Here is a 16,286-nt window from a genome sequence, read left to right as displayed (position 1 = left end):
ATTGATTCCATTTAACCAATTCTAGCTCTCATCTATATCTTTTTCCTTTTATGAATAAACCTTTAGATTTTAGATTCTAAAGAATTGGCAACAGCGTGATTTGTGGGTAAGATCTGATTTGTATATTGACCTGGGTTTGGGGCTTGGTCCTTTGGGATCAAGAGAACGTTTTTCTTTTACTGGGGTATTGGTTTTCATAACCGTTCATCCCCATAACGAGTGGCACTGGTGGTGATACTGGAAAACTGGAGTGTCTAAGGGAATTGGTTGTGTGACTTGTGGTAAAACCAAAGTCTTCTCTGTTTGGCTGGTTTGGTTTGCCTTGGTGTGCATAGAAGCCCCAGCCTTGGGCTGTAACTGCCCTGCTTTAAGCAATTTGTCCTGAATTGGCACTCTCAGTTGGGTCCCGCCAGAACCAGCATTGTTACACAGGGTATTTACAGACTACATATAAATCATATAATCTGGATACAGTGGGGAATTTTAAATATATAAATGCCATTTTATGACACAGTTTAAACTACTGTACAACACGTTTAAAGAACCCCCAAGAAAGCACAAATGTTATTTAAACCAAATTATTAAAATGTACAGTTTTTTTTAATTCATAAAAGCAGAATTCCACCATTTGGGGGTTTTTTTTCTGCTTCCCACGTTAAAAATAAAGGTATGGATTACATTATAGGGCCTTCCTTAGCTAACACAATACAGATTTCAGAGTAGCAACCGTGTTAGTCTGTATTGTCAAAAAGAAAAGGAGTACTTGTGGCACCTTAAAGACTAACAGATTTATTTGAGCGTAAGCTTTCATGAGCTACAGCTCACTTCATCGAATGCATCCGATGAAGTGAGCTGTAGCTCACAAAAGCTTACACTCAAATAAATTTGTTAGTCTCTAAGGTGCCAAAAGTACTCCTTTTCTTTTTGACAATACAGATTGCATCTTGTGACGGGGCGCACTGGCCCCGCACTGGGAATAAGAGGGTCAACCCTTCCCTGTTGGCAGAGGAAGGCATGCCCCTGAGGCTCTGCTGGGCATGCTCCAACAGAGAGTCAAGTATAAAAGCCTGCAGAGCTGCTCAGTCAGGGCTGGCGGCTGAGGAAGGAGGACACCCAGCGGAGGCTCCAGCCCAGAAGCAGTGGCGACTCGTACAGGAGGGAGCCAAGGGGCCAGGAAGTGGGACCAGAGACTGGCAACTGTGGGAACCCTAGGGAGCCCCAGGGGCTGAGGAACCTGAAGAGCCTGATGCCATAGGGACTGCTATGTTTCGAGAACTGCTAGGAAGTGACCCAGGAAAGGGAAGGGAGTGGTATCTCCCACCACTCTGAGGGCAGCATGTTGCGGTAGTCTTCCCCACTGACCTGGGGAGGATCACGCCATCAATGACAGGGCCCTGGGTTGGAGCCCGGTGAAGGTGGGTGGGCCCGGGCTCCCCTATCGGAGGTCTCTAACTCCCCCCCCACACACTTTTTGTGACTACATAGTTCACCAACCCCTCTCTTACCTCAAAGGAGATAGATGAACTCTGGCCGCTGGGCCACACTATCCTACGAGGGGAAGAGGACCTGGAGGGATTCTGGCCCTCTGGCCACACTGCTTTAGGAGTGCACTCTAGGGACTTTGGCCACTAGACCACGCTATCTCACCAGGGGAAGAGGATTTAAAGGGACTCTGGCCATTGGGCAATACAACCCTGACTACCAGGGAGGTTGTAGAACCAGCGTAGAAACCAGGAGGCGGGGTTACCCTCGCCCCCCTCCTCCCGCAACCCAGAATCAAAGGGGTTGATGAGGTACAAAACCCACCACACATCTCAAAAGGCTTTTTTCTAGGTTTGATTAAAGCAATAGGAGGGGAGTGGGTGGATGTGTTAAGAACTTAAAAATAAATCCTGTATCTGAAGATAAGTGAAAGTGTAAGTCTTTCAGTCATCAAAAAAAATTCTCTAATTGTGTCTTATTAATTACCCAGTTAATGATGCCATAATTCAAGAGACTACTTTCAAGAGTAGAGAAGAGCAGGATTTGGGCCTAAGGGTAAACCATAAACATATTAACAGAGTTAAAATAAAATAAATAATTATAGAACGAATGGACTGAGTACCATAATATGTATAATATCAGAGGGAAAAAAGCCATGTACAGCTTTAATGATTTATACTCTATCTAACTTACTATTGGAGAAAAAGGCAACAGCTCTAAAAGGACAGGACTAAAAATAAAGGTGTTGAATGACAAGGGAACATTATAAAATAAACTCCCTCTTGCACTTATGCATACTTATTAATGTATTCATATAATATACATAACTGTGTGCTGATTTTAACCTTATTTTTATTTATTTCTCTTATGATCAAATGTCAATATTTGTCTCAGAACCATCCCTGATACCAAAGAACAGAAGTCTTCTTTATTACAACCAGCTGTTCACAGTTCCCTGCATGCTTACTTTTTCTGCTTCTTTCCCAGTAATCTGAGACCCCCCAAAATGCAACCCTTACCCACCTAACTTTCACAGCTATATCAAGAGATTCACCAAGCAGCCATTAGAGGCTGCAGCAGTACATACCTTCACAGATGTTTATTAACCACCACCTACAAGCTTTTATCTGTTTTGTTGCCATTTATACAAGGAAAAAATAGTTTCATGTTTTCTGACAGTAAACCAATATAATATGCTTTTTGAAGACTTCCTCAATGTCAGCTCATCACTTAGACTACAAAAGAAAGGTCTTTTGTTATCAAAGTACAAAGCCTAAAGCTCAATGAATGTGTCACTAAGTAATTAAATTCACCTGATAGAAAACAGGTTTGTAGTCCTAAAAAAAAAAAAATTCAGAACTCTAACAGTAATGAAAATTGTCCAAGAGACTATGCTTCTCATGCAATTTCCTGGCTTACAAGAATGGCTTAGGGCAGTGGTTTTCAACCTGTGGTCTGCAGATCTCTGGGAGTCCATGGAGCACATCTAAGATTTTCAAAGGGGTCCACACCTCCATTTGAAAATCTTTAGGGGTCTGCAAACGAAAAAAGGTTAAATCTGCCCTAGGGTATCCCACAAAATATGGAGGCCTCTCAATCCCCCACACCAGAAATCCACCTGTACAGCCAATTTCTGTCAGCCTCTTGAGTGATCCCTTAAGACAGGTTTAACTATAAGCGTAAAACTCTAGATCAGGGATTCTCATACTTTTCAAAACACAAACTACATTTTATAGGAGGAATTGCCTCATGAATCACCTTCTCTAATATTTATGACTGTGTGGATCCCTCCCAGTGATCATTAGATAACATCCTTGTGCCAACTACAGCAATGGCTTTGTGAAAAAATTTGGTAACAGGGAAGCATTTAATATATTTGTAGCTGTTCCTTAATGCAAGTTGGCTGCTAGAAATAAGAAAGAGTCCATATCAGGTGGTCAGATGGCTCTCCACAAATTAACAGCAAGTAAATGCTCCACAGACCACAGTTTTAAAAAGCCTCTGCTTAAGGCACCTCACCAATAATTCAGAACTATTCTTGTATGTTCTATGCCTAACCAGATTTCCTCTGGCATATCACATCAATAGGTAATCTTCCTCATTGCTCTCCTGTGTTGTGTTGCTATAGCCTGCCAACACCAGCCACATTACAACTGATAAGTAGCTAATTTTCAGCTCTGAATGAAGGGATGCCTGAATATAGCATGTAAAGTGACATGGCAAGATTTGAGATGAAAGATTATTTGATGATATGCCAGATGAAGTTGAGAGATTCTGGCATTGATACTTCAAATGAGAAAGCTCTCCTAAGACTCGCCTCTTTGATTACACAAATTACTTAAGATAAAATTACTACATTTTGCAATTATATTGTATGTTTTCCACTGGAATTATTTTGTTAATAAGAGAAAACATAATGGCTATAATATGATGTTTACCTAAAAAGGAAATAGTCTTAGCATCGGTACATCAACACTTAGTTACAGTATCTGAGATCTGTTTTCCTAGATTAAAAGTAGTAGTATGGTCCTATTTTTTTATTTGCTTACTTAAGTAATGGGAACACTGAGTAGGAAAATTAACTTTGTTAAATACAAAAACACTATATAAGTAGGAAAATACATTTATTTTCAAGCTAGGAAGAGAACAAACAATGGGACCATACAAATGTCATCAAAAAGCTTTATGTATAGGACTGTAGTACCCATTTATATATTTCTCTTTTATTTAAATTGTGATTAGATTAACAGCAAAAAGCTAGTGGTAAAATAGTCTTAAGTATTCTAAAGATCCTCCAGCAATATAATGAAAGGATTCATTGGGCTCTCAAACAGCAGAATATAAAAGGCAAAGTACATTTAAAAAAAAAAAATACCCCCTCCAGAAGTAAAGTAAAAAGGTATTTTCTAAGAAACCTTTCTGTTTTAACAGTAATAAAAGGGAATAGCTAACCTTATAAATGGGACATTTGCATTACAGTGACATTTCTTGTCAACATAAACCACTTCTGTATTAATGTTGGGGTCCATGCCACAAATTGTCTGCTTCATCAATCAATTTAAAGTGAATTCTTAGTGCAGCTTCTATATCAATTCAGTGTATTGTGGTGGCTCAAAATTCCACTTCCTTTCAGAAGGCAATTTACCAGCAGACAGATTTTAGAATAAACTAGATTAAATTACAGATCAATACATATGCAATAAACTAATTTTCTTTTTAAGGAGCAGGCTTAAACAGACAAAAAGCCAGAAAGTTCAGGGTTATGATTGAAACTCCATCACTAACCCTGCTGGATCCATGTATTTCAGCAAATCACATGCTGAAGTGAATGAAAAACTTCCCTTTTCCTTTTTTTTTTTTTCTTTTCAGTTTGAAGATCTCCTAGTATTTTATGTTTGTATGTTTTCACGTTAATTTCAAAGCAGAAAAGGCAGGAATATTCAATACATATTTCTCTTCTGTATTCAGAAAGAAGCAGGATGATGTTATATCTTTCTACTCCAACGGTAACTAGGGAGGATGTTAAAAAGCAACTGTTAAAGTTAAACATCTTTAATCTGCAGGATTTGAATGGAAGAGTATTAAAAAAAATTGGGTAAGCAGCTCTCTGAACCGTTATTGTTGATGTTCCCCAATGTTCCAAAAACCAGGAAAAAGATACTGTTGTGCCAGTATTTTAAAAGAGTAAAGGGGACAATCTGGGGAACCTGACATGGATCCTGGGAAAACTGTGGAAAGGCTGATAGGAGATGCCATCATTAAATCATTAAGATAGCAGCATAATGCCAATCGACACAGTTTTATGGCAAATTGGTCTTGTCAAACAACCTATCATCATTTTGGAAGAGATCATAGGTTTGGTTGATAAAGATAACCGTGTTGACATAATATACTTAGACTTCTTTAAAGCATTTGACTTAGTCCTGCATGACATTCTGATTTTTAAAAATGAACACTAAAACAAATGCAGTTCAGATTAAATGGATTTAAAAAATGGTTAACTGATAGATCACAAAGTAATTGTAAATGGAGAATGGTCTTTCAACTGGTGGTGTTTCATAATGGGGTGCGAAAGGGATCTGCTCTTTCTTGGCCCAATCCTATTCACTGTATTTTTTTCAATAATCTGCAAATTTACCAGAAGTGATTTTATATTTTCCCTCATGACACAAAAATTGTCAAGTAATAATGGGAGTGTCAAGTAATAATGGGAACAGGACAGTTATACAGACTGACCTGGATTGCTTGGTAAAGTGGGCTCATTTGAATAATGTGGGTTTAACATAGGCAAATGCAAGTTTATACATCCATGAAAAAAAGATCATAGGTCATTGGGGGTGGGAGGGCTGTATCCTAGAACTCAGTGACACTTGAAAGGACATAGTGGTTGTGACGGGATAGACCCACCCCCTTCTGGGATGCCACCTGATGTACTGGGGTTTCACTGAGCCCTTCCTGCTCCACCAGCCTGGATTCCCTCTCCCGGTTTTGCTGAATTAGGCTCTCCAGCCTCTTGCAGCACACGAAAACACACAGGGTATGTCTACACTACGAAATCAGGTCGAATTTATAGAAGTCGGTTTTTTAGAAATCGGTTTTATATATTTGAGTGTGTGTGTCCCCACAGAAAATGCTCTAAGTGCATTAACTCGGTGGAGTGCTTCCACAGTACCGAGGCTAGCATCGACTTCCGGAGTGTTGCACTGTGGGTAGCTATCCCACAGTTCCCGCAGTCTCCGCTGCCCATTGGAATTCTGGGTTGAGATCCCAATGCCTGAAGGGGCTAAAACATTGTCGCGGGTGGTTCTGGGGACATATCGTCAAGCCCCCGTTCCCTCCCTCCCTCCGTGAAAGCAAGGGCAGACAATCGTTTTGCGCCTTTTTTCCTGAGTTACCTGTGCAGACGCCATACCACGGCAAGCATGGAGCCCGCTCAGGTAACCTTCACAGTATGTCTCCTGGGTGCTGGCAGACACTGTACTGCATTGCTACATAGTAGCAGCAATCCATTGCCTTCTGGCAGCAGACGGTACAATATGACTGGTAGCCGTCATGGTCACGTCCGAGGTGCTCCTGACCACATCGGCCGGGAGTGCCTGGACAGACATGGGCGCAGGGACTAAGTTTGGAGTAACTTGACAAGGTCATTCTCTTTAGTCCTGCAGTCAGTGCTATTGAACTATCTTATGGTGAGCAGGCAGGCAATACGGATTGCTAGCAGTCGCACTGTACCATCTTCTGCCGGGCAAGCAAGAGATGGGGATGGATAGCAGTCATACTGCACCATCTTCTGCTGGGCAGGCAAGAGATGAGGATGGCTAGCAGTCGTATTGCACCGTCTTCTGCCGAGCAGCTATGAGATGTGGATGGCTTGCAGTCCTTCTGCACCGTCTGCTGCCAGCCAAAGATGTAAAAGATAGATGGAGTGGATCAAAACAAGAAATAGACCAGATTTGTTTTGTACTCATTTGCTTCCCCTCCTCCCCTGTCTAGGGGACTCATTCCTCTAGGTCACACTGCAGTCACTCACAGAGAAGGTGCAGCAAGGTAAATCTAGCCATGTATCAATCAGAGGCCAGACTAACCTCATTGTTCCAATAAGAACAATAACTTAGGTGCACCACTTCTTATTGGAACCCTCCGTGAAGTCCTGCCTGAAATACTCCTTGATGTAAAGCCACCCCCTTTGTTGATTTTAGCTCCCTGAAGCCAAACCTGTAAGCCGTGTCGTCAGTCACCCCTCCCTCCGTCAAAGCAACGGCAGACAATCGTTCCGCGCCTTCTTTCTGTGCGGACGCCATACCAAGGCAAGCATGGAGGCCGCTCAGCTCAGCTTACCTTTGGCAATTAGGAGCACATTAAACACCACACGCATTATCCAGCAGTATATGCAGCACCAGAACCTGGCAGAGCGATACCAGGCGAGGAGGCGACGTCAGCACGGTCACGTGAGTGATCAGGACATGGACACAGATTTCTCTGAAAGCATGGGCCCTGCCAATGCATGCATCATGGTGCTAATGGGGCAGGTTCATGCTGTGGAACGCCGATTCTGGGCTCGGGAAACAAGCACAGACTGGTAGGACCGCACAGTGTTGCGGGTCTGGGACGATTCCCAGTGGCTGCAAAACTTTCGCATGCGTAGGGGCACTTTCATGGAACTTTGTGACTTGCTTTCCCCTGCCCTGAAGCGCATGAATACCAAGATGAGAGCAGCCCTCACAGTTGAGAAGCGAGTGGCGATAGCCCTGTGGAAGCTTGCAACGCCAGACAGCTACCGGTCAGTTGGGAATCAATTTGGAGTGGGCAAATCTACTGTTGGGGCTGCTGTGATGCAAGTAGCTGACGCAATCAAAGATCTGCTGATATCAAGGGTAGTGACCCTGGGAAATGTGCAGGTCATAGTGGATGGCTTTGCTGCAATGGGATTCCCTAACTGTGGTGGGGCCATAGACGGAACCCATATCCCTATCTTGGCACTGGAGCACCAAGCCGACGAGTACATAAACTGCAAGGGGTACTTTTCAATAGTGCTGCAAGCTCTGGTGGATCACAAGGGACGTATCACCAACATCAACGTGGGATGGCCGGGAAAGGTACATGACGCTCGCATCTTCAGGAACTCTGGTCTGTTTCAAAAGCTGCAGGAAGGGACTTTATTCCCAGACCAGAAAATAACTGTTGGGGACATTGAAATGCCTATATGTATCCTTGGGGACCCAGCCTACCCCTTAATGCCATGGCTCATGAAGCCGTACACAGGCAGCCTGGACCGTAGTCAGGAGCTATTCAACTACAGGTTGAGCAAGTGCAGAATGGTGGTAGAATGTGCATTTGGACATTTAAAGGCGCACTGGCGCAGTTTACTGACTCGCTTAGACCTCAGTGAAACCAATATTCCCACTGTTATTACTGCTTGCTGTGTGCTCCACAATATCTGTGAGAGTAAGGGGGAGACGTTTATGGTGGGGTGGGAGGTTGAGGCAAATCGCCTGGCTGCTGGTTACGCGCAGCTAGACACCAGGGCGGTTAGAAGAGCACAGGAGGGCGCGGTACGCATCAGAGAAGCTTTGAAAACCAGTTTCATGACTGGTCAGGCTAGGGTGTGAAAGTTCTGTTTGTTTCTCCTTGATGAAACCCCCTGCCCCTTGGTTCACTCTACTTCCCTGCAAGCTAACCACCCTCCCCTCCTCCCTTTAATCATTGCTTGCAGAGGCAATAAATTCATTGTTGCTTCACATTCATGCATTCTTTATTAATTCATCACAAAAATAGGGGGATAACTGCCAAGGTAGCCCAGGAGGGGTGGTGGAGGAGGGAAGGAAAATGCCACACAGCACTTTAAAAGTTTACAACTTTAAAATTTATTGAATGCCAGCCTTCTTTTTTTTTGGGCAATCCTCTGTGGCAGAGTGGTTGGTTGGCCGGTGGCCCCACCACCGCCTTCTTGGGCGTCTGGGTGTGGAGGCGGGCAGTTGGTTACACAGGGGCTGTAGTGGCAGTCTGTGCTCCAGCTGCCTTTGCTGCAGCTCAGCCATACACTGGAGCATACTGGTTTGGTCCTCCAGCAGCCTCAGCATTGAATCCTGCCTCCTCTCATCACGCTGCCACAACATTTGAGCTTCAGCCCTCTCTTCAGCCCGCCACTTACTCTCTTCAGCCCACCATCTCTCCTCCCGGTCATTCTGTGCTTTCCTGCACTCTGACATTATTTGCCTGCATGCATTCGTCTGTGCTCTGTCAGTGTGGGAGGACAGCATGAGCTCAGAGAACATTTCATCACGAGTGCATTTTTTTTTTCTTTCTAATCTTCACTAGCCTCTGGGAAGAAAAAGATCCTGTGATCATTGAAACACATGCAGCTGGTGGAGAAAAAAGAAGGGACAGCGGTATTTAAAAAGACACATTTTATAAAACAGTGGCTACACTCTTTCAGGGTAAACCTTGCTGCTAACATTACATACATAGCACATGTGCTTTCGTTACAAGGTCACATTTTGCCTCCCCCTACCGCATGGCTACCCCCTCAACCCTCCCCCCTCCCCGTGGCTAACAGCAGGGAACATTTCTGTTCAGCCACAGGTAAACAGCCCAGCAGGAACGGGCTCTGAGTGTCCCCTGAAGAAAAGCACCCTATTTCAATCAGGTGACCATGAATGATATCTCACTCTCCTAGGATAACACAGAGAGATAAAGAACAGATGTTGTTTGAACACCAGCAAACATACACTGCAATGCTTTGCTGTACAATGATTCCCGAGTACGTGTTACTGGCCTGGAGTGGTAAAGTGTCCTACCATGGAGGACGCAATAAGGCTGCCCTCCCCAGAAACATTTTGCAAAGGCTTTGGGAGTACATCCAGGAGAGCCGCGAATGCCAGGGCAAAGTAATCCTTTCACATGCTAGCTTTTAAACCATGTATAGTATTTTAAAAAGGTACACTCACCGAAGGTTCCTTCTCCGCCTGCTGGGTCCAGGAAGCAGCCTTGGGTGGGTTCGGGGGGTACTGGCTCCAGGTCCAGGGTGAGAAACAGTTCCTGGCTGTCGGGAAAACCGGTTTCTCCGCTTGCTTGCTGTGAGCTATCTTCTTCTTCGTCCCCAAAACCTGCTTCCGTGTTGCCTCCATCTCCATTGAAGGAGTCAAACAACACGGCTGGGGTAGTGGTGGCTGAACCCCTTAAAATGGCATGCAGCTCATCACAGAAGCGGCATGTTTGGGGCTCTGACCCAGAGCGGCTGTTCGCCTCTCTGGTTTTCTGGTAGGCTTGCCTCAGCTCCTTCAGTTTCACGCGGCACTGCTTCGGGTCCCTGTTATGGCCTCTGTCCTTCATGCCCTGGGAGATTTTGACAAAGGTTTTGGCATTTCAAAAACTGGAACGGAGTTCTGATAGCACAGATTCCTCTCCCCATACAACGATCAGATCCCGTACCTCCCATTCAGTCCATGCTGGAGCTCTTTTGCGATTCTGGGACTCCATCATGGTCACCTCTGCTGATGAGCTCTGCATGGTCACCTGCAGCTTGCCACGCTGGCCAAACAGGAAATGAGATTAAAAAGTCCACGGTTCTTTTCCTGTCTACCTGGCCAGTGCATCTGAGTTGAGAGTGCTGTCCAGAGAGGTCACAATGGAGCACTCTAGGATAGCTCCCGGAGGCCAATACCATCGAATTGTGTCCACAGTACCCCAAATTCAACCCGGCAAGGCCGATTTAAGCGCTAATCCACTTGTCAGGAGTGGAGTAAGGAAATCAATTTTAAGAGCCCTTTAAGTCGAAATAAAGGGCTTCATCGTGTGGACGGGTGCAGGTGTACATCGATTTAACGCTGCCAAATTCGACCTAAAGTCCTAGTTTAGACCAGGGCGCGCGCGCACGCACACACACACAGGTAGGGCCACACCCAGGTGCAGACACAGACTCAAGTCAGCTCTGTATGAGAGGATTCACCCAGCACTCACATGCACACCCACCCCTTTTGGGGAATAAACCCAAAATACTACTTTCTTGCGCGTATAAAAATATTTGCACAATGTAAGCTCATAAAAATTCATCCTCTCCCTCAATGTGAAGAGGGATGTGCACTACTTCTGCCCTCCACCTCCCCCGCTTCCTCCCCACAGTTAGAAATTGCACAAACTGGGTTTAATAATAAACAAAACAAATGTATGGACTACAAAAGGCAGATTTTAAGTGTAAGGGATACCAAACAGAACAAAGCAGATTACTGAGCAAATAAAACAAAACATGCATACTAAGCTTAAGATCTTAAAGAGACAGGTTTCAAGAATTAATTTCTTACCCTAAACGTTATTTTAGGTAAGTTGCAGAATTTCAGTACTTTAGAGTTCCAGTTATTTTTTCTTACAGACTGGACCCCTGTCTCAGGGTATGTCTACACTACGAAATTAGGTCGAATTTATAGAAGTCGGTTTTTTTTAAATCGGTTTTATATATTCGAGTGTGTGTGTCCCCACAGAAAATGCTCTAAGTGCATTAAGTGCATTAACTCGGCGGAGCGCTTCCACAGTACCGAGGCAAGCGTCGACTTCTGAAGCGTTGCACTGTGGGTAGCTATCCCACAGTTCCCGCAGTCTCCGCTGCCCATTGGAATTCTGGGTTGATATCCCAATGCCTGATGGGGCTAAAACATTGTCGCGGGTGGTTCTGGGGACATATCGTCAGGACCCCGTTCCCACCCTCCCTCCCCCCGTGAAAGCAAGGGCAGACAATCATTTCGCGCCTTTTTTGTCTGCTGCCAGCCAAAGATGTAAAGGATCGATGGAGTGGGTCAGAACAAGAAATAGACCAGATTTGTTTTGGACTCATTTTCCTCCTCCCCTGTCTAGATCACACTGCAGTCAGTCACAGAGAAGGCGCAGCGAGGTTAATCTAGCCATGTATCAATCAGAGGCCAGGCTAACCTCCTTGTTCCAATAACAACGATAACTTTGGTGCACCATTTCTTATTGGAACCCTCCGTGCAGTCCTGCCTGAAATACTCCTTGATGTACAGGCACACCCTTTGTTGATTTTAGCTCCCTGAAGCCAACCCTGTAAGCCGTGTCGTCAGTCGCCCCTCCCTCCGTCAGAGCAACGGCAGACAATCGTTCCGCGCCTTCTTTCTGTGCGGACGCCATACCAAGGCAAGCATGGAGGCCGCTCAGCTCATTTTGGCAATTAGGAGCACATCAACCACCACACGCATTATCCAGCAGTATATGCAGCACCAGAACCTGGCAGAGCGATACCAGGCGAGGAGGCGACGTCAGCGCGGTCCCGTGAGTGATCAGGACATGGACACAGATTTCTCTGAAAGCATGGGCCCCGCCAATGCATGCATCATGGTGCTAATGGGGCAGGTTCATGCTGTGGAACGCCGATTCTGGGCTCGGGAAACAAGCACAGACTGGTGGGACCGCATAGTGTTGCAGGTCTGGGACGATTCCCAGTGGCTGCGAAACTTTCGCATGCGTAAGGGCACTTTCATGGAACTTTGTGACTTGCTTTCCCCTGCCCTGAAGCGCATGAATACCAGGATGAGAGCAGCCCTCACAGTTGAGAAGCGAGTGGCGATAGCCCTGTGGAAGCTTGCAACGCCAGACAGCTACCGGTCAGTTGGGAATCAATTTGGAGTGGGCAAATCTACTGTGGGGGCTGCTGTGATGCAAGTAGCTCACGCAATCAAAGATCTGCTGATATCAAGGGTAGTGACCCTGGGAAATGTGCAGGTCATAGTGGATGGCTTTGCTGCAATGGGATTCCCTAACTGTGGTGGGGCTATACACGGAACCCATATCCCTATCTTGGCACCGGAGCACCAAGCTGGCGAGTACATAAACCGCAAGGGGTACTTTTCGATAGTGCTGCAAGCTCTGGTGGATCACAAGGGACGTTTCACCAACATCAACGTGGGATGGCCGGGAAAGGTGCATGACGCTCGCATCTTCAGGAACTCTGGTCTGTTTCAAAAGCTGCAGGAAGGGACTTTCTTCCCAGACCAGAAAATAACTGTTGGGGATGTTGAAATGCCTATATGTATCCTTGGGGACCCAGCCTACCCCTTAATGCCATGGCTCATGAAGCCGTACACAGGCAGCCTGGACAGTGGTCAGGAGCTGTTCAACTACAGGCTGAGCAAGTGCAGAATGGTGGTAGAATGTGCGTTTGGACGTTTAAAGGCGCGCTGGCGCAGTTTACTGACTCGCTTAGACCTCAGCGAAACCAATATTCCCACTGTTATTACTGCTTGCTGTGTGCTCCACAATATCTGTGAGAGTAAGGGGGAGACGTTTATGGCGGGGTGGGAGATTGAGGCAAATCGCCTGGCTGCTGGTTACGCGCAGCCAGACACCAGGGCGGTTAGAAGAGCTCAGGAGGGCGCGGTACGCATCAGAGAAGCTTTGAAAACCAGTTTCATGACTGGCCAGGCTACAGTGTGAAAGTTCTGTTTGTTTCTCCTGGATGAAACCCCCCGCCCCTTGGTTCACTCTACTTCCCTGTAAGCTAACCACCCTCCCCTCCTCCCTTTAATCACCGCTTGCAGAGGCAATAAAGTCATTGCTGCTTCACAGTCATGCATTCGTTATTCATTCATCACACAAATAGGGGGATGACTACCAAGGTATCCCAGGAGGGGTGGTGGAGGAGGGAAGGAAAATGCCACACAGCACTTTAAGCACAGCACTTTAAAAGTTTACAACTTTAAAATTTATTGAATGACAGCCTTCTTTTTTTTGGGCAATCCTCTGTGGTGGAGTGGCTGGTTGGCCGGAGGCCCCCCCACCGCGTTCTTGGGCGTCTGGGTGTGGAGGCTATGGAACTTGGGGAGGAGGGCGGTTGGTTACAGAGGGGCAGCAGCGGCAGTCTGTGCTCCAGCTGCCTTTGCTGCAGCTCAACCATACACTGGAGCATTCTGGTTTGGTCCTGCAGCAGCCTCAGCATTGAATCCTGCCTCCTCTCATCACGCTGCCGCCACATTTGAGCTTCAGCCCTGTCTTCAGCCCGCCACTTACTCTCTTCAGCCCGCCACTTACTCTCTTCAGCCCGCCACTTCTCCTCCCGGTCATTTTGTGCTTTCCTGCACTCTGACATTATTTGCCTCCACGCATTCGTCTGTGCTCTGTCAGTGTGGGAGGACAGCATTAGCTCGGAGAACATTTCATCTCGAGTGCGTTTTTTCTTCTTTCTAAGCTTCACTAGCCTCTGGGAAGGAGAAGATCCTGTGATCATTGAAACACATGCAGCTGGTGGAGAAAAAAAAAAGGGACAGCGGTATTTAAAAAGACACATTTTATAAAACAGTCGCTACACTCTTTCAGGGTAAACCTTGCTGTTAACATTACATACATAGCACATGTGCTTTCGTTACAAGGTCGCATTTTGCCTCCTCCCACCGCGTGACTACCCCCTCAACCCTCCCCCCTCCCCGTGGCTAACAGCGGGGAACATTTCTGTTCAGCCACAGGCAAACAGCACAGCAGGAATGTGTCCCTGAAGAAAAGCACCCTATTTCAACCAGGTGACCATGAATTATATCTCACTCTCCTGAGGATAACACAGAGAGAGAAAGAACGGATTTTGGTTGAATGCCAGCAAACATACACTGCAATGCTTTGTTCTACAGTGATTCCCTAGTATGTGTTACTGGCCTGGAGTGATAAAAGTGTCCTACCATGAAGGACGAAATAAGGCTGCCCTCCCCAGAAACCTTTTGCAAAGGCTTTAGGACTACATCTAGGAGAACCGCAAATGCCAGGGCAAAGTAATCCTTTCACATGCTTGCTTTTAAACCATGTATAGCATTTTAAAAGGTACACTCACCAGAGGTCCCTTCTCCGCCTGCTGGGTCCAGGAGGCAGCCTTGGGTGGGTTCGGGGGGTACTGGCTCCAGGTCTAGGGTGAGAAACAGTTCCTGGCTGTCGGGAAAACCGGTTTCTCCGCTTGCTTGCTGTGAGCTATCTACAACCTCCTCCTCCTCCTCATCTTCGTCCCCAAAACCTGCTTCCGTATTGCCTCCATCTCCATTGAAGGAGTCAAACAACACGGCTGGGGTAGTGGTGGCTGAACCCCCTAAAATGGCATGCAGCTCATCATAGAAGCGGCATGTTTGGGGCTCTGACCCAGAGCGGCTGTTCGCCTCTCTGGTTTTCTGGTAGGCTTGCCTCAGCTCCTTCAGTTTCATGCGGCACTGCTTCGGGTCCCTGTTATGGCCTCTGTCCTTCATGCCCTGGGAGATTTTGACAAAGGTTTTGGCATTTCGAAAACTGGAACGGAGTTCTGATAGCACGGATTCCTCTCCCCAAACAGCGATCAGATCCCGTACCTCCCGTTCGGTCCATGCTGGAGCTCTTTTGCGATTCTGGGACTCCATCATGGTCACCTGTGTTGATGAGCTCTGCATGGTCACCTGCAGCTTGCCACGCTGGCCAAACAGGAAATGAGATTCAAAAGTTCGCGGTTCTTTTCCTGTCTACCTGGCCAGTGCATCTGAGTTGAGAGTGCTGTCCAGAGCGGTCAGAATGGAGCACTCTGGGATAGCTCCCGGAGGCCAATAACATCGAATTGTGTCCACAGTACCCCAAATTCGAGCTGGGAACGTCGATTTAAGCGCTAATCCACTTGTCAGGGGTGGAGTAAGGAAATCGATTTTAAGAGCCCTTTAAGTCGAAATAAAGGGCTTCACTGTGTGGACGGGTGCAGGTTTAAATCGATTTAACGCTGCTAAATTCGACCTAAAGTCCTAGTGTAGACCAGGGCTCAGTCTGGACTCACCCCGCCTTTCCCTTCAGGTTAGTTCCTTTGTCCATTCAGGTTCTTTCAGCAATCCTTCTTCTTGGGTAGGCAATGGAGGAGAGTCCAGATCAACCCCCTCCCCAGCCCTTAAAAAGGATTTACCTAAGGCGGGAATCCTTTGTTTGATCCCCATCCCCCTACAGTGGAAAAGTATCAGCAGCATCCAAGGTGGGTATTTTTCATCAGGAGACATTTGGGGGAGGGATAGCTCAGTGGTTTGAGCTTTGGCCTGCTAAACCCAGTGTTGCGAGTTCAATCCTTGAGAGGGCCATTTAGGGATCTGGGGCAAAAATTGGGGATTGGCCCTGCTTTGAGTAGGGGGTTGGACTAGATGACCTCCTGATATTCTATATTCTTCCTCCCTTCCAGCCCTGATATTCTATGATTCTATCACCTGACCTTGTAGTGACAATGCAGCATCCCAGGAAACCTCTCAGGAAGGCGGGAGATTAGTATCTTCAGAGTTCTGTTGTCCTTCTCAAATGGGTCATTCAGGAGGAATGCCTACTGT

At 46.3% G+C, this 16,286-nt stretch overlaps 1 protein-coding gene across 1 annotated transcript; it reads right to left on the bottom strand.

The window, feature by feature from the left end:
• Window positions 1–13,522: 13,522 nt before the first annotated feature.
• On the bottom strand, window positions 13,523–15,674 carry LOC140907579 (uncharacterized). The gene is made up of 2 exons (XM_073333836.2): window positions 14,804–15,674; window positions 13,523–14,226 (listed from the first exon to the last, which is right to left on the bottom strand). The coding sequence occupies exons 1-2, from the start codon at window positions 15,381–15,383 to the stop codon at window positions 13,685–13,687; spliced, it is 1,122 nt and encodes a 373-aa protein (XP_073189937.1). The 5' UTR covers window positions 15,384–15,674; the 3' UTR covers window positions 13,523–13,684.
• Between the last annotated feature and the right edge of the window lie 612 nt (window positions 15,675–16,286).

Source organism: Lepidochelys kempii, chromosome 2 (genome assembly GCF_965140285.1).
Source record: "Lepidochelys kempii isolate rLepKem1 chromosome 2, rLepKem1.hap1, whole genome shotgun sequence".
NCBI lineage: Eukaryota > Metazoa > Chordata > Testudines > Cheloniidae > Lepidochelys > Lepidochelys kempii.
Note: the sequence above shows the minus strand (reverse complement) of the source record. Positions and strands in the feature narration are given on the sequence as shown.

Bases quoted from the DNA above. Each gene is read 5' to 3' on its own strand.
- LOC140907579 (XM_073333836.2), bottom strand. From the start codon at position 15,383: ATGCAGAGCTCATCAACACAGGTGACCATGATGGAGTCCCAGAATCGC. The intron at 14,227-14,803 runs GTGAGTGTACCT...TTTCTCCACCAG, and splicing joins AGGCGGAGAAGGGACCTCTG to CTGCATGTGTTTCAATGATC.